General features: G+C 40.1%; 1 protein-coding gene across 1 annotated transcript in view; it reads left to right on the forward strand.

Moving 5' to 3' along the window:
* The window catches only part of rabgap1l (RAB GTPase activating protein 1-like), a 188,120-nt gene that overhangs the window by 68,465 nt on the left and 101,325 nt on the right, over positions 1 to 18,330 (forward strand). Inside the window, exons 15-16 of the mRNA XM_080430953.1 lie at positions 11,118 to 11,231; positions 14,352 to 14,426. Of these exons, the coding sequence (XP_080287079.1) occupies positions 11,118 to 11,231; positions 14,352 to 14,426 (189 nt within the window). The remainder of the gene's footprint in view (positions 1 to 11,117; positions 11,232 to 14,351; positions 14,427 to 18,330) is intronic.

Below are 18,330 nucleotides of genomic sequence, written 5' to 3' on the forward strand. Positions count from 1 at the left end.
GACCTATTACTTCACTCTTGCTTTTAGCTGATTCTTTGGTTGATTTTTAATTCCTCACTGTATTCCCTATTTTAATGTTGTTTTTTGCCTTTGCTTTTATTTTATTTTATTTTATTTTTGTTTGCTTTATTGTTAAATTGGTTCTAACTGTAATTGTATTCTTGCTCTGTAAAGCACTTTGAGCTGCATTTCATGTCATGAAAGGTGCTATACAAATAAATAAAGTTTATTATTATGGGTCTGTAACTCTGAGAGAGTACAAATGGACCCAAATGGACCCTAACAGGTCCATTTGGTTCCATTTGTACACTCTCAGAGTTAAACTAACATTGATTTTACAATATTTGGGTCCCAGAGATAGAAATGCCATTAAAAGGGGGTCCGTAGCCTAATGCATGTAAAACTGGGGGTCCTTGAAATTAAAATGGTTGAGAATCACAGCTAGAGCCGTAAAAAAATCTTCGCTTATGGGGGGTCCCTGGCGTATCTTTTCAAATGGGGGGTCCGCCGGCTAATAAGTGTCAATTTGGGGGTCCTTGACATGAAAACGTTTGAGAACCACTGCACTAGGAGACAATACAACACCCAAGACTATAGTATACAATGAATGTATTAATTAAAGACTCCCTGCTCTCCCTATCCTATCCTATAAACCCATTTAGGGAAAAGTCTCATCTCTCTGCCTGTCTGTCTGTTTATCCTCTGTGTGTATGTTAACTCATTGAGTGCCATTAACGTGTTTCACGTGTTTTAGCGCTATGGTGCAACGTGCCATTAACGTGTTTCACGTGAAAAAAAAACGAAAACGAAAACTAAAAAAAAAAAAAAAAAAAAAAAAAATCTTTTGCAGCTCCATCCACTCCTTGTTTAACTTATAACTGAAAAAGGCTGTATCTCGCTTCCTAAGCACTTTTTTTTTTACTTTGAAAAAATAAGAAAATAAAAATGGTAATGGCCAGAAATAGATATTAATAATTCTTGCACTCAATGAGTTAAGATGAGACCTGTATTGATCCTGTGAGGGAAATTAATTCACGTGTGTGTGTGTGTGTGTGTGTGTGTGTGTGTGTGTGTGTGTGTGTGTCTGTGTGTGTGTCAATTGAACAGAGGTTATTGACTCGCAGTCTTAGATGATCAGTTAATCAATAATTGACTTTACTCTGTCAGCGATGCACCTCTCTACCAGTCTGTCTCTTTCTGCTATAGTCTCTCTTTCTGCTAGTCTCTCTCTCTAAGAGTCTCTGTCTTCCATTCTCCTGGGTGGGCTCAGATAGGCGGGGTTAAAATGTGCTTTGATGAGATTAGAACATCACTCTATCTATCCGTTATCAATTATTCTATTATTATTATCTGTTACCTTTTCACTTCATTTTCTTCTGTAATATAATTCAAAAAGTGAAACTTTCATATATTCATTGCGCATACGGTGCAACATTCAAAACCTTTTTTGTTTTAATCTAGGATGTTTATGGCATACAGATCACATGACAGCTCATACACAGCTCTTTTGAATATTTCATTGCATCTAGAATATATTACAAAAGAAAATGAACTTTTACATTATATTATATTTTTGAAGGATCTGTATAAATACACACTGTGTGTGTGTGTGTGTGTGTGTGTGTGTGTGTGTGTGTGTGTGTGTGTGTGTGTGTGTGTGTGTGTGTGTGTGTGTGTGTGTGTGTGTGTGTGTGTGTGTGTGTGTGTGTGTGTGTGTGTGTGTGTGATGAGTTAAAGACATGGGTGAAACCAGCCTGCATTTTTCAGGAACTCATTTTGTTAGCTAATGACACCCATTGAAGGAACCAGGCCCTCCAGGAAGAGTGTGTGCGCGTGTGTGTGTGTGCGTACACACGAATAAGCCAGTGAAATTGCATTAGAGAATGACGTCCACTTTTATCTAGACAGTTATTACCAAGGATTGTGTGTGTCTCTGGTCTACATACCTTTGGATAAGTGTGTGTGTGTGCGTGCATGCTGGACTGAGTTCAGGGCTGTAAATGACTTCCTACTCGTTGTCTTTCTCACGCAGCACAATGATTAATTAATGTGATTAAATGTGTTCTGAGGTCAGATTGTAGCATGGTATGCAACAGCTAAATTACTTTTTTATCAATCTGTTCAGTACAGGTTCCTGGACCAGCAACAACACACACAGACCTGTTCATGTCAAGGACCCGCATGTTCACATGTATTTGGCCACGGACCCCCATCTGAAAGTAGTTTGTGCCAGGGACACTCATAGCAACAGATTTTTGGTTTAGTTTATGATTCATATCTCAGTATATGTGCACAAAATAATAATAATAATAATATAGCACAATACTCAACCTGGACATATACACACACCATACACAGAAACTAAAGTAAAATGCAATTAAACTAAATAACATTAACCAACTGTAAAATAAACAAGTAAGACGCGCGAACGCGGGAAGCGAACGCAGCTCGAAAATAACAATAGAGAAGAATAGAAAGGAATGAGCAATTGTAGAGAAGTGGGTGGTACAGTTAAAATCCCATGTTACAGCATAGCTAGCTAGCAAGAAGAAATCTAAAACTGTCCTCAAACTAAGGCGTTTTCAACTTGCCATCCGGCCTGAAATATACAGAAATGACATGGAATTCTTAGATATCCCAATAGATGAACTCGTGTAGATGCTTTTAGATGTGTTATTTTTGACTGTAGCTGCTATATTTCTCTCAGAGGAGTGTAATTAGTCACCCAGGGGCAGGCGGATTTCAGCCACCCTGTAGATCTGTCAGCAGCCAATGAGAGCGTGAGTCACATGGGGGCGCGGCTGCACACAGGCAGTGCACACAATACTGCACACAGACACACAACCCGAGCACGGTTTCATAGTAAGCTCCACTTGCGCGGAGGCGCGCCTTCGGTGCGCCTCCTTCCGCTGCGTTCGCAATAAATGAATAAATAAGCATAAACATTGAAATAAACATTGGTGCAGTGGTACCTAGAAGGAAAATCAGATTCTGCAGTCACATAAACAATGATTGTCGTATTAATCTTAAATAAGATCCTGATCATTAACCCTATCCATGTGAGAATTATAAAATTGCACACTTCTGAAAATAGAGCTCCACCTTGTTAAACCATTAAGATTTTTAGATTTCTTTGGCTATTGAAAAAATTGCAGATCTACAAGCTCATAGCGCAGCACCGAGTGCCGCGCTACGAGCTTGTAGATTTGCTATTTTAGAACATTTTTGAAGATTTGTGCAAGTCTTTGAATATATATTATATATATTTTTAAATCAAACGTTCTTAACTCAAATCTTCTGGGGATTCTACAAATGTCTTCTAAATCAGTTTTTGGAAAAATGTATGTTGCTATTAATATCAATGGTTCTCAAACGTTTTCATGACAAGGACCCCCAAAATTATATGTATTTGGCCGTGGACCCCATCTCAAAATATTTAGTTCCAGGGACCCCCCTTGAAGCAAAGATTTGAGTTGCAAATGTACCCTTTACAAAATATATATATATTGAAATATTTGCACACATTTTCGGTGCCGCGCTATGAGCTTGTAGATCTGCTATTTTTTTGAGTAGTCAAAGGAATCTTAAAATGACACGGATGTGTTCCCACCTAAATGATAAATTCTCTTAATGCTGCTAGTTTCCCTAACTGAATGAACCACAGAGAAGCCACAGGTGCAGAGGAGGCTTTCCACTTCTTAACTCATTCACTGCCACTGACGTAATTGACGTAATTATTCCCGTTTACCAATCCTGCCACTGACGTAAAAAACTTTTCTTTTTTTTTTCAAATTTGACCCAAAGACCAAGGAGATATGATTTTTCGAAGATCTAGACTCCCATCCACTTCCTTTTTAACTTAAAACTTAAAAATTCTGTATCTTGGCTCCTGAGTACTTTTTTTTCCCCGATAAAATCTCTGGCAGTGGGCAAACGCGGCCAGCAATAATTGTGGCAGTGAATGAGTTAATGGAGTAGTTCACCCCTTTTTTTTCCTTTCAATTACGCACCCCATGAAGCCTTGAATTCATGAAGATGCATTTGTGTCACATTCGACGCAAAGATTTTAGTTATAAATGTTTGCTTTAAAATAATATAAATATATTCATTTGCACACATTTTCTCGATTTTTCAAAAATAGCAGATCTACAAGCTCGTAGCGCGGCACTCGGTGCCGCGCTACGAGCTTGTAGATCTGCTATTTTTGAAAAAAAATTGTAAAATAATGCTTTTTTAGCTCAAATGAAAAAGTGACACAGATGCTTCTTCAGGTCTTAATGGATTACTAGGAGACCAATCTTAACAAGAGCAAAACCATATTTAACACGGTCTCTTTTGAACCTGGATCCCCAGTAGTAGACTCATCAGAGAGAGTTGTTTTGGGAGTTTATATCATTGTTTTATATAGTTGTGTGTCATCAAATAATGCTCAGGAATACGACAAAAACAAGTCACCATGAATTCATCTTTTGGGTTAACTATTCCTTTATTCCATTCAATCCAGAAACGCATTATGTTTCATTTTAAGATGTCTGTGGCTATTCAAAAATAGCAGATATACAAGCTCATAGCACACGGCTATGAGCTTTGGAGTAAAAGGGACGTCTTGGCCATTTAAAAAAAAAAATGTAGTCATGGATAGTTACCCACCACTCCCGTATATCTGGGCAGCTCCACAGAATGTGGACAAGATTTGTATTTTTAAAATGTTTCCAAAAATATTCCATATTCTTATTAATATTCTTTAAAGATTTTTTTTTTTTAAATACATCTGTTTGACATTTAACCCCCAGCTGTCAAAAACCTTTCAATTTATAATATCGAACAAACACAATCATTCACATCTTGTTGAAGTTGTAAATAGCACATATTGATATACAGTATACATTTATAATAGATAATTATATATTCCTTTTCTAGAAGTGTATGTAGAGTACGTTTACTATTGATCGACTAATCCACTGGTTCTCAATATTTGGTCCGGGGGTCCTAACTCTTGAGTATACAAAACGATTTTAAAGTGTACATTGGAATCAAGGGCTACCGATGGCTGAGTGGTTAAAGGCACGTACCACATATAGGCTCTCTGACAGCGACTCTTGACGGTTCGATTCCCCAGCCCGGGAGGACCCCAATTGCTGCGGGTCACTCCCTTACTCTTTCCACGTTTCCTGTCAATCTCCACTCTACTGTCAAATAAAAGCAGAAAAAGACCCCAAAATATATATGTTTTAAATGTGAATATTTTTCACTTTGAATAAAAAAAAAACGTTCATAATGTCACTCTGAAAGTGATTCAAACGATACGTCGTCATTATAGTTGTGTTGTGGACTCTGCATTCCACTTCAAGTTATAACGATTTTTTTAATGAAATATTTATACTTCACGTTATAGTTATTGTGTTCGGCATGAATGGCGCTCCTGTGTTGTCCCTAGATGATATATTTTAGTAGCCAACCCAGAGAACAGAGTAGCCAGCAAGCATTACACACAGGACCAACTGGCGGCGTGCACTATCTAGGTCGTCCCTGCATGAGAACATTTTGAATTAATGATGTAATTCGGAGGCTTTACCCCCTGAGCCACCCAGACATCACTGGCCTGTCTACATTTTAACTGTTTGTTCGACCAGCAAACAGTATGAAATTACAATGTATTGTTGACAGTACTAGCACATTTAGGCCTAGGCTACACGTATATGGATCTTTTACTAAACGGATATTTTAGTCCTCCGTTTTTAAAAAGAATCCCTGGCCACATGACAAAGATTTAAATAAATCCCTGTCCACACGTAGACACAGAAACGCATTGATCAGCTGCAAGTTTCAATTTTATATCAGATTTTATATCTACATTTATTTTATATATGAGGGGCCAAATACATATAGCCTATACATATTTTTAATCACATGTTAAGGCCCAATACTGCAATAGCTGCATTATTTTAATAGCATCACCACTGAGCATACGTGAACATAAACGAAAACAACATTATTAGGGCGCAGCTGCAGCGCAAACAGTAGCCATGGTTCACATGACGCTGAGTCCTTGGTTTATAGTGGTGTTCAATTTTTTTTACATTGCCAACTCTCACATGTACATAAACGTTCAGATTTCAAATATAAAGTGCTTACCCCTGAGCCACGGATGTTACAAGGTGATCCGGACCGCGATAAGTACCCGTATCTCCCGTATTGTTCAATAAAAAGCATTTTAATCCCATCGCCGGACATTTTCTTTTCTTTTTTTCCTTTTTTTTGTAATGTATCGGAGTGCAATACACCCCCCAACCATTAGTGTCGCATGGTTGAAAGCGTCGGAGAAAATTTTGAGAAAATGGCCGGCGATCGGATTAAAATGCTTTTTATTGCACAATACGGGAGATACGGGTACTTATCGCGGTCCGGATCGCCTTGTAACGTCCGTGGCTCAGGGGTAAGCACTTTATATTTGAAATCTGAACGTTTATGTACACGTGAGAGCTGGCAATGTAAAAAAAAACACCACCATAAAGCAGGGACTCTAAGCACCATGACTGTCATGGTATGACAGTCATGTTTCAGGGCTACGCAAACAGTAGCTCCGACGGAACCTCTCCCTCCGCTGTATAGCTCCGAGATGAGCTATACAGCGGAGGGAGAGGTTCCGTAGGGGCTACGCAAACAGATGAGTTTTACTTCATCAATTCATTCCATCGTCCCAAAACTCCCCGCCCCACGCACCTTTTGAGTCTCTTGGTCTACATACCTTTGGATAAGTGTGTGTGTGTGCGGCCTGTCTACATTTTAACTGTTTGTTCGACCAGCAAACAGTATGAAATTACAATGTATTGTTGACAGTACTAGCACATAGACGCTAATAGACAGTAGTCCGCGTTACGTTATAGAAATACACCAATTAATGCAAAGACCATTTCTAATAGTTTTTTCGGTGTTTAAAGCACGCACACGCACGCACGCATGCACACACGCACACACACACACACACACACACACACGCACATACATTTCAGCGCAGGAAAAGCCCTGATAGGTCTGTGATATCATTCCATGCTTGCAACTTTCATATTTTCTGTACACTTTGTATTAATAACCCATTAACTCTTAAACTGCCAGAGTTTCTGTCTGTAGCCTCTGCCAGTGTTTTCTAAGCTAGTACTTATAAACTTATAAAAATGTTATATTTTTTTGTCCGTTAATTTTTTAACATTGAAGTGAATGGAGCAGCAACTTTTTGGAAAATGTTATCTCCTGGTTCTTTGTGACGAACGGAAAAACGGAAAAACACCAAAGATTTTTTTTTTGTACGGACGGACGGACGGCCTGACGTCCGTCCGTCCGGCCGTCAGTCAGGCCGTCCGTCAGTCAGGCCGTCCGTCAGGCCGTCCGTCAGGCCGTCCGTCCTCTGGATGTCCAAGGACATGGGAACAGCAGAGCTCTGAGAGAGGAGGCTGCTTGTTAACCCATTGAGACCGGGAAACGCATCCGTGTCATTTTAGGATTTCTTTGGCTATTCAAAAAATAGCATCTGCAATTTTTTTTTGAAAAATCACGGAAAATCTGTGCAAATCTTTGAACATAATATATATATGTTTTAAAGCGAACATTTTTAACTCTGATCTGTGCTTCTGGGGGGGGGGGGGGGGGTCCCTGGAACAACATATTTTGAGATGGGGGGGTCTGCGGCCAAGTACCATTCTGGGGGGTCCCAGACATGGAAAAGGTGGAGTACCACTGATATATTTTTTTAGATATATGTATTTGGCTGCGGACCCCCATCTGAAAACATTTCGTTTTGAGTTACAAATGTTCGCTTAAAAATATGTATATATTCAAAGAATTGCACACATTTTGAAGAATTCTCATAAAATAGCAGATCTACAAGCTCGTATTGCATATCTGCTTTTTTTCTTATTTTTTTAAAGATATTATTTAGGCTGACAGGAAATGGGGAGAGAGATGGGGGGGGAAGGGGGGGGGTGACACAGAGCAAAGGTCGTCGGGATCGGGAGTCGAACCCGCGACCAGCCCTATGTGGTATGCGCCTGGACCGCTAGGCTATGGGTCGCGACCCATATCTGCTATTGTTTTTATAGCCAAAGAAATCTTAAAATGACACGGATGAGTTCCCGGGTTGAGCGGGTTAATTACTCTGCACTGATTAGCGCTGTCTGTCTAAACGCTCTTAACGAGGAGAGATGAGGAGCGTGGAGAAGCTGACGCCGCCGAGAGGCAGAGGGGTTGCTGCTATTCCTGGGCCTGTCACAATTAGCACACCTGATCGCAATTATTCTGAGATAACTGCACAAATCATCAGAATCGTTTTCCATGGGGCACGGTGGCGCAGTCGCCTCACAGCTAGAAGGTCCTGGGTTCGATTCCCGCAGGGGACGCTGTGGGCGCTGGGGGCGTGTTCTCTTCTCCGCGTCATCAGTGCCCATACCCTAGGTGGGGTTGGCGAAAGGGCCTACTCTGTGTGGAGTTTGCATGTTCTCCCTGTGTCTCCTAGGGTAGGTACCCTCACAAAAACATGTAGTAATCCTGGTCACTATACTGCCTCCCCCTGGCCAGCCGGGGCGCCTGATGTAGGGGAAGGGAACTGGTTGGAATAACGTGTTCCTTCCACACGCTACGTCCAACCAGGGAAACTCTCCCCTGTCAGGTGACAAGAAGGTCAGTTGGCTCTCATGCATTGAAGGAGGCATGAGCTCGGCCCTGGCCTCCCTAGGTTGGCAGAGGGAAGGTAGGTAGTGCCCAGGATTACATAGACAATTGGCACTGGGTGTAAAAAATAGGGTTACAAAATCGTGGGACAAAAATTTAATTAAAAAAAAAAACGTTTTCCGTGCATCCGTATAACGCAGTGGTGGAAAAAAGTACTCAAATTCTTTACTTAAGTAAAAGTACCAATACTGCAATATAAAAATACTCTGTTTACAAGTAAAAGTCCAGAATTAAAAATGTACTTGAGTAAAAGTACAAAAGTGTTCAAAGTGGTCAAAATGTACCTAAAGTACCAAAAGTAAAAGTACTAGATATTTGAAAATAGCCGATCTACAAGCTCACAACGCGTCGCATGAGCTTGTAGATCTGCTATTTTCAAATAGCCTATGTATAAAATAGGGCTAAAGTGGTTAATGTATGTTTCATTATATCATAGTTTATATCTGAAAAGTAACTAGTAACTGAAGTTTTCAAATAATTGTAGTGGAGTAAAAGTGCAATATTTGCCTCTGAGATGTAGTGGAGTAGAAGTAAAAGTATTGGAAATTGGAAATACTCAAGTAAAGAACAAATACCTCAACATTGTACTTAAGTACAGTACTTGACTACATGTACTTAGTTTCTTTCCACCACTGCGTATAAGTTGATCTGTTAGCGTTGGAAGTTATTTGTCGTATCTGACCTCTTGCCGTTTTTGTTCACAACGCCTAAAAACTGAAATGTAATTTGTACAATTAAATTGTTAACTGCATTGTTTGTATCACAATTAATGGTGATTGGCTGGCGACCGGTATTCCCTTCTTCTTGTCTTTGATTTCGGCTGGTTGTTGTCAACAGGCCAAACTTTGAAGTTATCTACACATGTCGTCATTATAGGCAGAAATAAGATGATAATACAATGTTGCGAGGTGAGATAAAGCTGTGTGAAACTAGATGAGAACAGAGAACAGTGGGTTAGATCGTCGGTAGATTGATGCTGTCTATAATTGATTGCGTGGTGTGATAGTCGGTAGATTGATGCTGTCTGTAATTGATTGCGTGGTGTGATAGTCTAGTCAGTAGATTGATGCTGTCTGTAATTAATTGTGTAGTGCAGGGGTCTTCAACGTTTTCAGCACAAGGACCCCCTAGCTGAGAGAGAGCTGAAGCAGGGACCCGCATCTTTATTTTGTATAAAATTGTGTTTCAGATTCAACTTCTTTTGTTTACAGGGTCTGCTCTTTTTTTCCCTCTACACCGATAGCTCTTTTCCAAAAAATAGCCGATCTACAAGCTGACAACGCCTCGCAGCGCGAGGCGTTGTGAGCTTGTAGATCGGCTATTTTTGACTAAAGTTCTCCTCAGAAAAGGTGTGCTAGGGTTCAAGTGGTTAATGTAAAAAAAAAAATCATATCACACAAAGATTTGGCAGACCCCCTGTAGTAACTCTGAGGACCCCCTAGGGGTCCCGGACCCCCTGCTGAAGACCCCTGGTGTAGTGTGATAGTCAGTAGATTGATGCTGTCTATAATTGATTGCGTGGTGTGATAGTCAGTAGATTGATGCCGTCTGTAATTGATTGTGTAGTGTGATAGTCAGTTGATTGATGCCGTCTGTAATTAATTGTGTCGTTGGTGGATTATTGAATCAAAGTGTGTACAGCCACTGTAACGCAGCTCGCGTGCGTTTCAGTGGCGGCGTGTGTTTCAGTATGAAGACGGTAGAGTGTTCCATAGGGATGTAACGAATACCACACGTTCACAATACGAAGATGTTTATAATGAACTAATCAAATAAATGATGTTCCAAATGTTCACCTTATTATGACATGCTCAGAATAGGGATGCTATGGTCATGAGTAATGACATGCACTGCTAAGCTTGTACATGTATTTCTTGGTACAGAGCTGCAGCACTTGACTAAAGCTAAGTTAGCTGCCTAGCTAAATGTCTAGGCTATGTTGCTCAGTCAACAGCAACCGGTTAGACCGTTTTTGTTAAATAACCAAATCCTGTGCTGTTCTTTTAGGTACCATTTATTTATACTTGCTACAGAGGGGTTTGCACCCAAGCTGTACCCGGCTAACGTGCTGATAGTTCAGTCCACCAAAATACCATACCGTTCACTGTGTGTCAAAGTTAAAAAAAAGATAGTATTTTTGTTACTCCACAGTGCAAAACAGTATCTTTTTGAGCTTGCACATCTGCTATTTTCAAACATTTTAGTACTTTTGGTACTTTAAGTACATTTTGATACCTTTGTCCAAACGAGATGAAGCAAACATATTCAAAGATTCAAACAGCCCTTCCGGGTCAAACCTCCTTACCATGACGGTGATCTTCACACTTTAATACTTTAATGATAACAGCGCCACCTCATGGTCGCATTAACGTGTACATTGTGTGTGTTTTCAGGACTCGGCCCAGGAAGGAGTCATCACCAGAGACATCCACAGAACGTTCCCAGCTCACGACTACTTTAAAGAATCTGATGGTGACGGACAAGACTCACTGTTCAAGATCTGCAAGGTGACGCACCACACACACACACACGCACGCACGCACGCACACACACACACACACACACACACACACACACACGCACACGCACACGCACAACACATAGAGCAGTGGTGAAAAGTGACTTAAGTACATTTACTCAAGTGCTGTACTTAATTACAATTTTGTATTTTTACTTCGAGTATTTCCAATTTTCAGTGCTTTTACTTCTACTCCACTACATCTCAGAGGCAAATGTTGTTCTTTTACTCCTCTACAATTATTTGAAAACTTTAGTTACTAGTTACTTTGCCGATATAAATATATTACATTATAAAACATACATTAATCACTTTAGCCCTATTTTATACCTAGGCTATTTGAACATAGTGAACATAGTCGATCTACAAGCTCAAAACGTGTCTCATCGCAACGCGTTGTGGCCTTGCAGACAGTGTTGTAGTGCTAATTTTGGAAGTGGGGGAGCGCACCTCTTTGACACATGCACGCGCGAACATTTTTCGGGTCTTGCGCGGATTGGAGGTCTTTTTTTGTTACTTTATTTCGGTTTTAGGGTTAACCGCTGATCCACCCTTAGTCTGACTCTTGCCTAGTCTGCTTATTTGGCCTGTGGACCACCCCACAGGGTTTTCTAAATTTCACCTGCACAACCCAATATTATGCTGTTGTTACAAATTTGTTGCTTTTAAATGTGCAAATGATTTTTTTTTTAATCTTAACACATTGATTGCCAAGATCGCATCGATGCGTTCTTTCAAATCCATCGCTTGAGTGCCAGGATTCCAAAGAACGCATTGATGCGTTCTTTTGAATTTTCATTGTTTAATCTGTGATCGCACGGTCCTGTTTATTTCTCATCAGCACTTTCGTTTTCCACTTACGTCACACTCACCCGGAGCCGGATGTAAAAAAAAAAAAACATTTCCGGGTCACATTGTTTTTCGGCCAGAATAAGGAAAAACACAGTTTTTCACACGGTATAAAAAACGAACGGACAGCTCAACTTCTATTTTCTTTGGTCCGGGTGACTAACAGTCATCGTCGTAGTGTATCACATCGTTTTCAGGCCGATCAGCGGATCAGGGACTGTCGAAAACATAACATCCTGTGAATGACCGGATATGACGTGGGCCTGTTTGGGAGGGGGCGAGCGAGGTGATCAATGTGTGGATTTGCTGCTCTCTACTGGTGGAACTGTCGTATGTGCTTAACACCATAATCAGAGAATTTATTTGAATGAAAAATTAAAAAATTAAAAAATTAAAAAACGCAAATTGCTGGCACAGGGGTGAGTACATTATGAATAAACTCTGGCAGTCAATGTGTTAAAAAATAATACATTATAATCATATTTTCTTATTTTCTATTTTTTTAAACAGTTAGAGAAGTGAGGGAGCGCCGCTCCCCCGCGTCCTCCCTCCACTACACCCCTGCTTGCAGATCTGCTATTTTCAAACATTTTAGTACATATACTTTTGGTACTTTAAGTACATTTTGATACCAATACTTTTGTACTTTTAATTTTGAATTCCGGACTTTTACTTAGTAACATAGTACGTCTACATTGCAGTATTGATACTTTTACTCAAGTAAAACCTTTGAGTACTTTTTTTCCCACCACCACTGCAGATAATCATAGCTCGACGGTGCGCGATGTTTCTCTCACCTTTGACCTCCGAGAGTAAAAGAACCCTCACGCCACCGAGATGAAACCGTGTTTTTATCTCAATACATAATAGATTCAATATATTCTAATAGAGAGAACAGGGAGGGGGGGGGGGGCTGATGGAGGGAGATAGGAAGAGAGCGAGAGAGAGAGAGGATGACAGTTTGGGCAATAGGAGAGGTTAGTATGTAGGCCAGTGGGCAGACTGCTGGCCATTTGTATGTAAATATATGCAGATTGTGTGTCGCTGAGTGTGTCCGGATGCTGTGGACGGTGCACCTGTGATGTTGACAGCCACACAGTGTTCAGTGCGGCGTTACAATGCATCTGCTTCCACTGTGTTTTAACCCATTGAGACCTGAAGCCGATTCTACATGTCTCCTGAATCTCAACAGTTTTCTGAAAAACGTATGTTTCTATATCAGTGGTGCTCAATCTTTTTCATGTCAAGGACCCCCAAAATTATATGTATTTGGCCGCAGACCCCCATCAAAATATGTTGTTCCAGAGACCCCCCAGAAGCAAAGATTTGAGTTAAAAATGTTCCCTTTAAAAATATATATATTCAAAGATTTGCACCCATTTTCACGATTTAAAAAAAATATCAGATCTACAAGCTCGTAGCGCGGCACCGCTATGAGCTTGTAGATCTGATATTTTTGAATAGCCCAAAGTGTAAAATAATGCTTTTTAGCTCAAATCTAAAAATGACACAGTTCCAGGTCTTAACGGGTTAAACCCCTATATGGTTGACCGGAGCCCCTCAGGGCTCTATGCTAGCGTCTTTTCTGTTATTGTGGACAGTGGTGTAAAAAGTAACTAAGCACATTTACTCAAGTACCACGTATTTAAGTACAATGTTGAGGTATTTTTTTTTACTTTACTTGAGTATTTCCAATTTTCAGTGCTTTTACTTCTTCTCCACTACATCTCAGAGGCAAATATTGTACTTTTTTACTCCACTGCAATTATTTGAAAACCTTAGTTACTAGTTACTTTGTAGTTTGAAAACCTGTAATTATTATTACAAAACCCATTACATTACCCACTTCAGCCCTATATACATTTCGGCCATTTGAAATTAGCCGATCTACAAGCTCGCAATGCGACGCATCGCGAGCTTGTAGATCTGCTATTTTCAAAAGATGTTTATACTATGAAAACTTGAAATGGGACATTCATAATGAGTACTTTCTACTTTTGGTACTTTTGAGTACATTTTGACACCAATACTTTTGTACTTTTTTACCCAAGTACATTTTTAATTCTGGACTTTTACTTGTAATAGAGTGTTTCTACATTGCACTATTGATACTTTTACTCGAGTACAAAATGTGAGTACTTCTTCCACCACTGATTGTGGGGAAAGCTTTTGCTGAAAATCTCTCTCTCTCTCTCTCTCTCTCTCTCTCTCTCTCTCTCTTTCTCTTTCTCTTTCTCTCTCTCCTCTCTCTCTCTCTCAGGCCTACTCAGTCTATGATGAGGAGATTGGATATTGTCAGGGACAGTCTTTCCTGGCTGCCGTTCTGTTGCTGCATGTGAGTATCACCAGTACACCCACCATCTTTGCCAGTATACCACCAAGTACAACCATGATCTTTACCAGTGAATTACCACCAGTACACCCATCATCTAAAATGCCGCTCTACCAGGCTAGATGTCAGTTGTACTCCATAATGAAACATGGCAGCCATGCAGCCTACAATCAGTGTTGCCAGATTCTGCGAGAGAAACAAGCGACCAGGTCTAGGAAAACCAGCCCAAAAGAAGCGACCTATGGGCCCCATGAGCACTTTAACATATACATCAGCTATTCGAAAATAGCAGATCTACAAGCTCACAACGCGTCGCGATGCGACGCGTTGTGAGCTTGTAGATCGGCTATTTTCAAATAGAATATTGCGGGGAAATTATAATAAGCTGATCTGGCAACCTTGCCTACAATAATTGCATGTTTTCACCTTGATGAATAAGGAATACATGAATGCACACATTTTCTACATATTCCATGGAGGTATATTTTGATGCACTGTGAGTCTCTCAGCTCTCACTGAACTGACAGCATGCGCCACCCATATATTGCGCTGCGGTAAATCAGATCCTAGGTCAGTGTAATTATTGTAGCATTTCATGCTTTTGTCTACCGATCAGTGCTGAGCCACACGGGGTCTTCTCGGATCCACTCGGGGTATTATATATATATATAACGTCAAACAGACCCGAGGTCAGAGGAAATGGAACCCGAGACCGACCCGGGTGTCCGAGTGATTTATGGTAAAACACGGATCCGGACCCGTCCCGCACAGGTCTCGGGTCCCGTCGGGTTATTTTTCCGGAATCGGGTCACCCCGTGAAGAATTCTACAAGCAGGACCCACTAAGTCACACATAGCTGTTTTTAAGTACTGTGCTTTTTATTGCCTCGCGTTGTCATGGGATGATTTTCCCTTACGGGTCCATTTTGTTCCTTTTGTACATTCTCAGAGTTAAAGGTAGGGTAAGTGATATTTTGGGGGTATTTTTTATATTTTTTTGTTAACACATTGAGTGCCAGGGTTTTTTTAAAACAGGGTGCTCACAGTGCCTGGATTTTTAACCATTTTTGAACCTTTTTCAAGTAGTCACAAAATATTTTCAGTGATCACCGTCCTCACGGTGATCCCCTCATTACACACACAGAGGTCTCGTACAATCGGGGGGAAAAAACTAAAAACATTAGGTAATCCGTTCCATAGTTGCAGCCAGTTGAAAATAGTCGAAAATAGTCAAAAATACATAATTTAAAAAAAATGTACACAGGAGCTGAGATACAGGCTTTTGAAGTCATAAGTTAACCAGGAAGTGGATTGGAGTCTAAATCTTCGAAAAATGATATCTCCTGGTGCTGTGAAGGAAAAAAAAAAGAAAAATGTTTTTTTTTTCTTTTTTTTTTTCTCAAAAATCGTCCGGACCGTTTTTGGCACTCAATGTGTTAAAAAGGTTAAAGTACTATATTCTGATAGTAATCATTGCAACAGAGCGTTTGTTCGGTCACAGAGGTCTCTCCAGCTCTTTAGTAAACAGAATATAGATACAGTTTCAGGTAGGTGACAAAGTTTAAGCCAATCAGGAGAGAGCACTGAAAATGCATTTTCTGTTTAATAAAGATCCGGAGAGACATGGGAGACTCCTTTTACTGAACAAAACACTCTATAGCTATGAGTACTATCAGAATAAAGAGCTATTTAACACTTATTTTAACAAAAGTAAATCACGTACCCTACCTTTAATCAAGCTCTGAGGAACTTACAGTGTAGATTCCCAGAGATGAAAAATGGTATCTAAAGGGGGTCCGTAGCCTCGATGCATATAAAACTTGGGGAGTGGGGGCTGGGGGGTTCTTGAAATTCAAACGTTTTAGAATCACTGGTTTAACCTACACAGAGGAGAACTCATTTATTAACAGACTTACGTCAGAATATATTCACTGTATTAGCATTAATACAATGGCCGTCCCTATTTGTTTGAGTCAGAGAGAGAGAGTAGGCGACACGGAAAAATACAGCTGGGGGGGGGGGGGGGAGCGGGGGGACTGCTCGCGGAGAGAAGAAACTGTTGGTGTTGCATAGCGCTGTCATGTATGGTATCTAATGACAAAATTACATAACAGTTACATAACAACTATAGCAGATATACAAGCTCATAGATCTGCTATTATTGAAAAGAAATAGTGAAAATGTGTGCAAATCTTTGAATATATACATTTTTTACTCAAATCGCAGCCGCTGTGAGGTTGTCGATCGTCTGTTTTCAAAAATCTATTATTTTATTCAAATATATTTATTTTTTCAATAACGGATTGCTTTGAATAAGTGTCGCAGCCCTAATTTACAGTACAAACACATTATCATAAGACCACGAGCACTCCTGGACACGCCCTTTTATTGATGCTAAGCTAAATCCTGTCGTCATAGCAACGCCACGGTCGACGTCGTCAAACACGCATACAGAGATACAAACAAACAAATAATAATAAGGTAAAAAAATGTAAGATCGGATGAAAATGTATAGATGTGAATATAGGCATAAGTATCATGTACAAAATATCACCACTAGTGACAGATTGTGCACGATTTACACCTAGAAACTAATAGATTATCAACCAAAAGAAAGCGTTAATTTCTTCACCAAACGCCGACTACATCATGAGAAGTGAAAGAACTGCTGATGGTGTGTGTGTGTTTGTGTGCGCGTGCATATGTGTTCTGTGTGTGTGTGTGCGCGTGCATATGTGTTCTGTGTGTGTGTGTGTGTGTGTGTGTGTGTGTGTGTGTGGGTGTTGAAGGATGAAGCAGAATGATGAATAGAGCACATATTCCCACTCTGAAATGACCTTGGATGAGAGAGACGGACAGAGAGGGAGGGGGGGGGGTGTAAAGGGGTAGAGGTTAGTTTGTATAATGTCCGACACAAAGACTGGAGAGCGGGATAGGAGAGAGAGAGAAGGAGAAGAGGGATGGACGAAAGAGAGGAGAGCTAGTGTAGGCTGTAGAGGTTTTAAGCAGGGAAGATGTTATGAATATATTAACCCATTCAAGCCGGGAATGCATCCGTGTCATTTTAAGTATTTCTTTGGCTGTTCAAAAATAGCAGATCTACAAGCTCATAGCGCACGCGCGGTACTATGAGCTTGTAGATCTGCTATTTTTGAAAAGAAATCGTGAAAATGTGTGAAAATCTTTGTGGATATGTATATCAATTTTTAACTCAAATCTTTGCTTCTGGGGCTCCCTGAATAAAATATTTTGAAAAAAAAATGTACGCTTTAAAAAACATACATATATTCAAAGATTTTCACGCATTTTCACGATGTTTAAAAAAAAATAGCAGATCTGCAAGCCGTGCTATGACGTGTTTTTGGAAAAATAGTAAAAAAAAAAAACATATTCAGAACCCAAGATATAATCATCTGAAGATTTGCAGCTCCATCCACTCCTTGTTTAACTTATAACTGAAAAAGGCTGTATCTCGCTTCCTAAGCACTTTTTTTTTTTTACTTTGAAAATGACTTAAAATGACACAGATGCGTTCCCGGGTCTTTATGGCTTAACCTCTTCTATGCGTGTTCACACTGGCATCAACACAAACTCAACAACATGTCCTTGAAGCTTAATCAGCCACTGACTGTGAGTCACCATTGTGAAGAGTGAGGAAAAAAAATAAAACTAAAGTAACATTTAAATGCTTGGTATTAACACATTCCATGCCAGAGTTTAATCTCATAATGTACTCACCAGTGCCAGCGTTTTATTGTTGTTTTTTTGGTTTTTTCATGTCGCCACAGACCTCGCTAAATAAGTTAAAAGTGCGCGTTCATTTGGTTCTAAACACACGGCGGATCCGTGAGAAACGGCCAGCGAAAATAGTTTCCAAATCCGTGCCGCCATCTTGAAGATACAGCCGA

The sequence above is a fragment of the Gymnoscopelus braueri genome (assembly GCF_963280865.1).
Source record: "Gymnoscopelus braueri genome assembly, chromosome: 6".
Lineage (NCBI taxonomy): Eukaryota > Metazoa > Chordata > Actinopteri > Myctophiformes > Myctophidae > Gymnoscopelus > Gymnoscopelus braueri.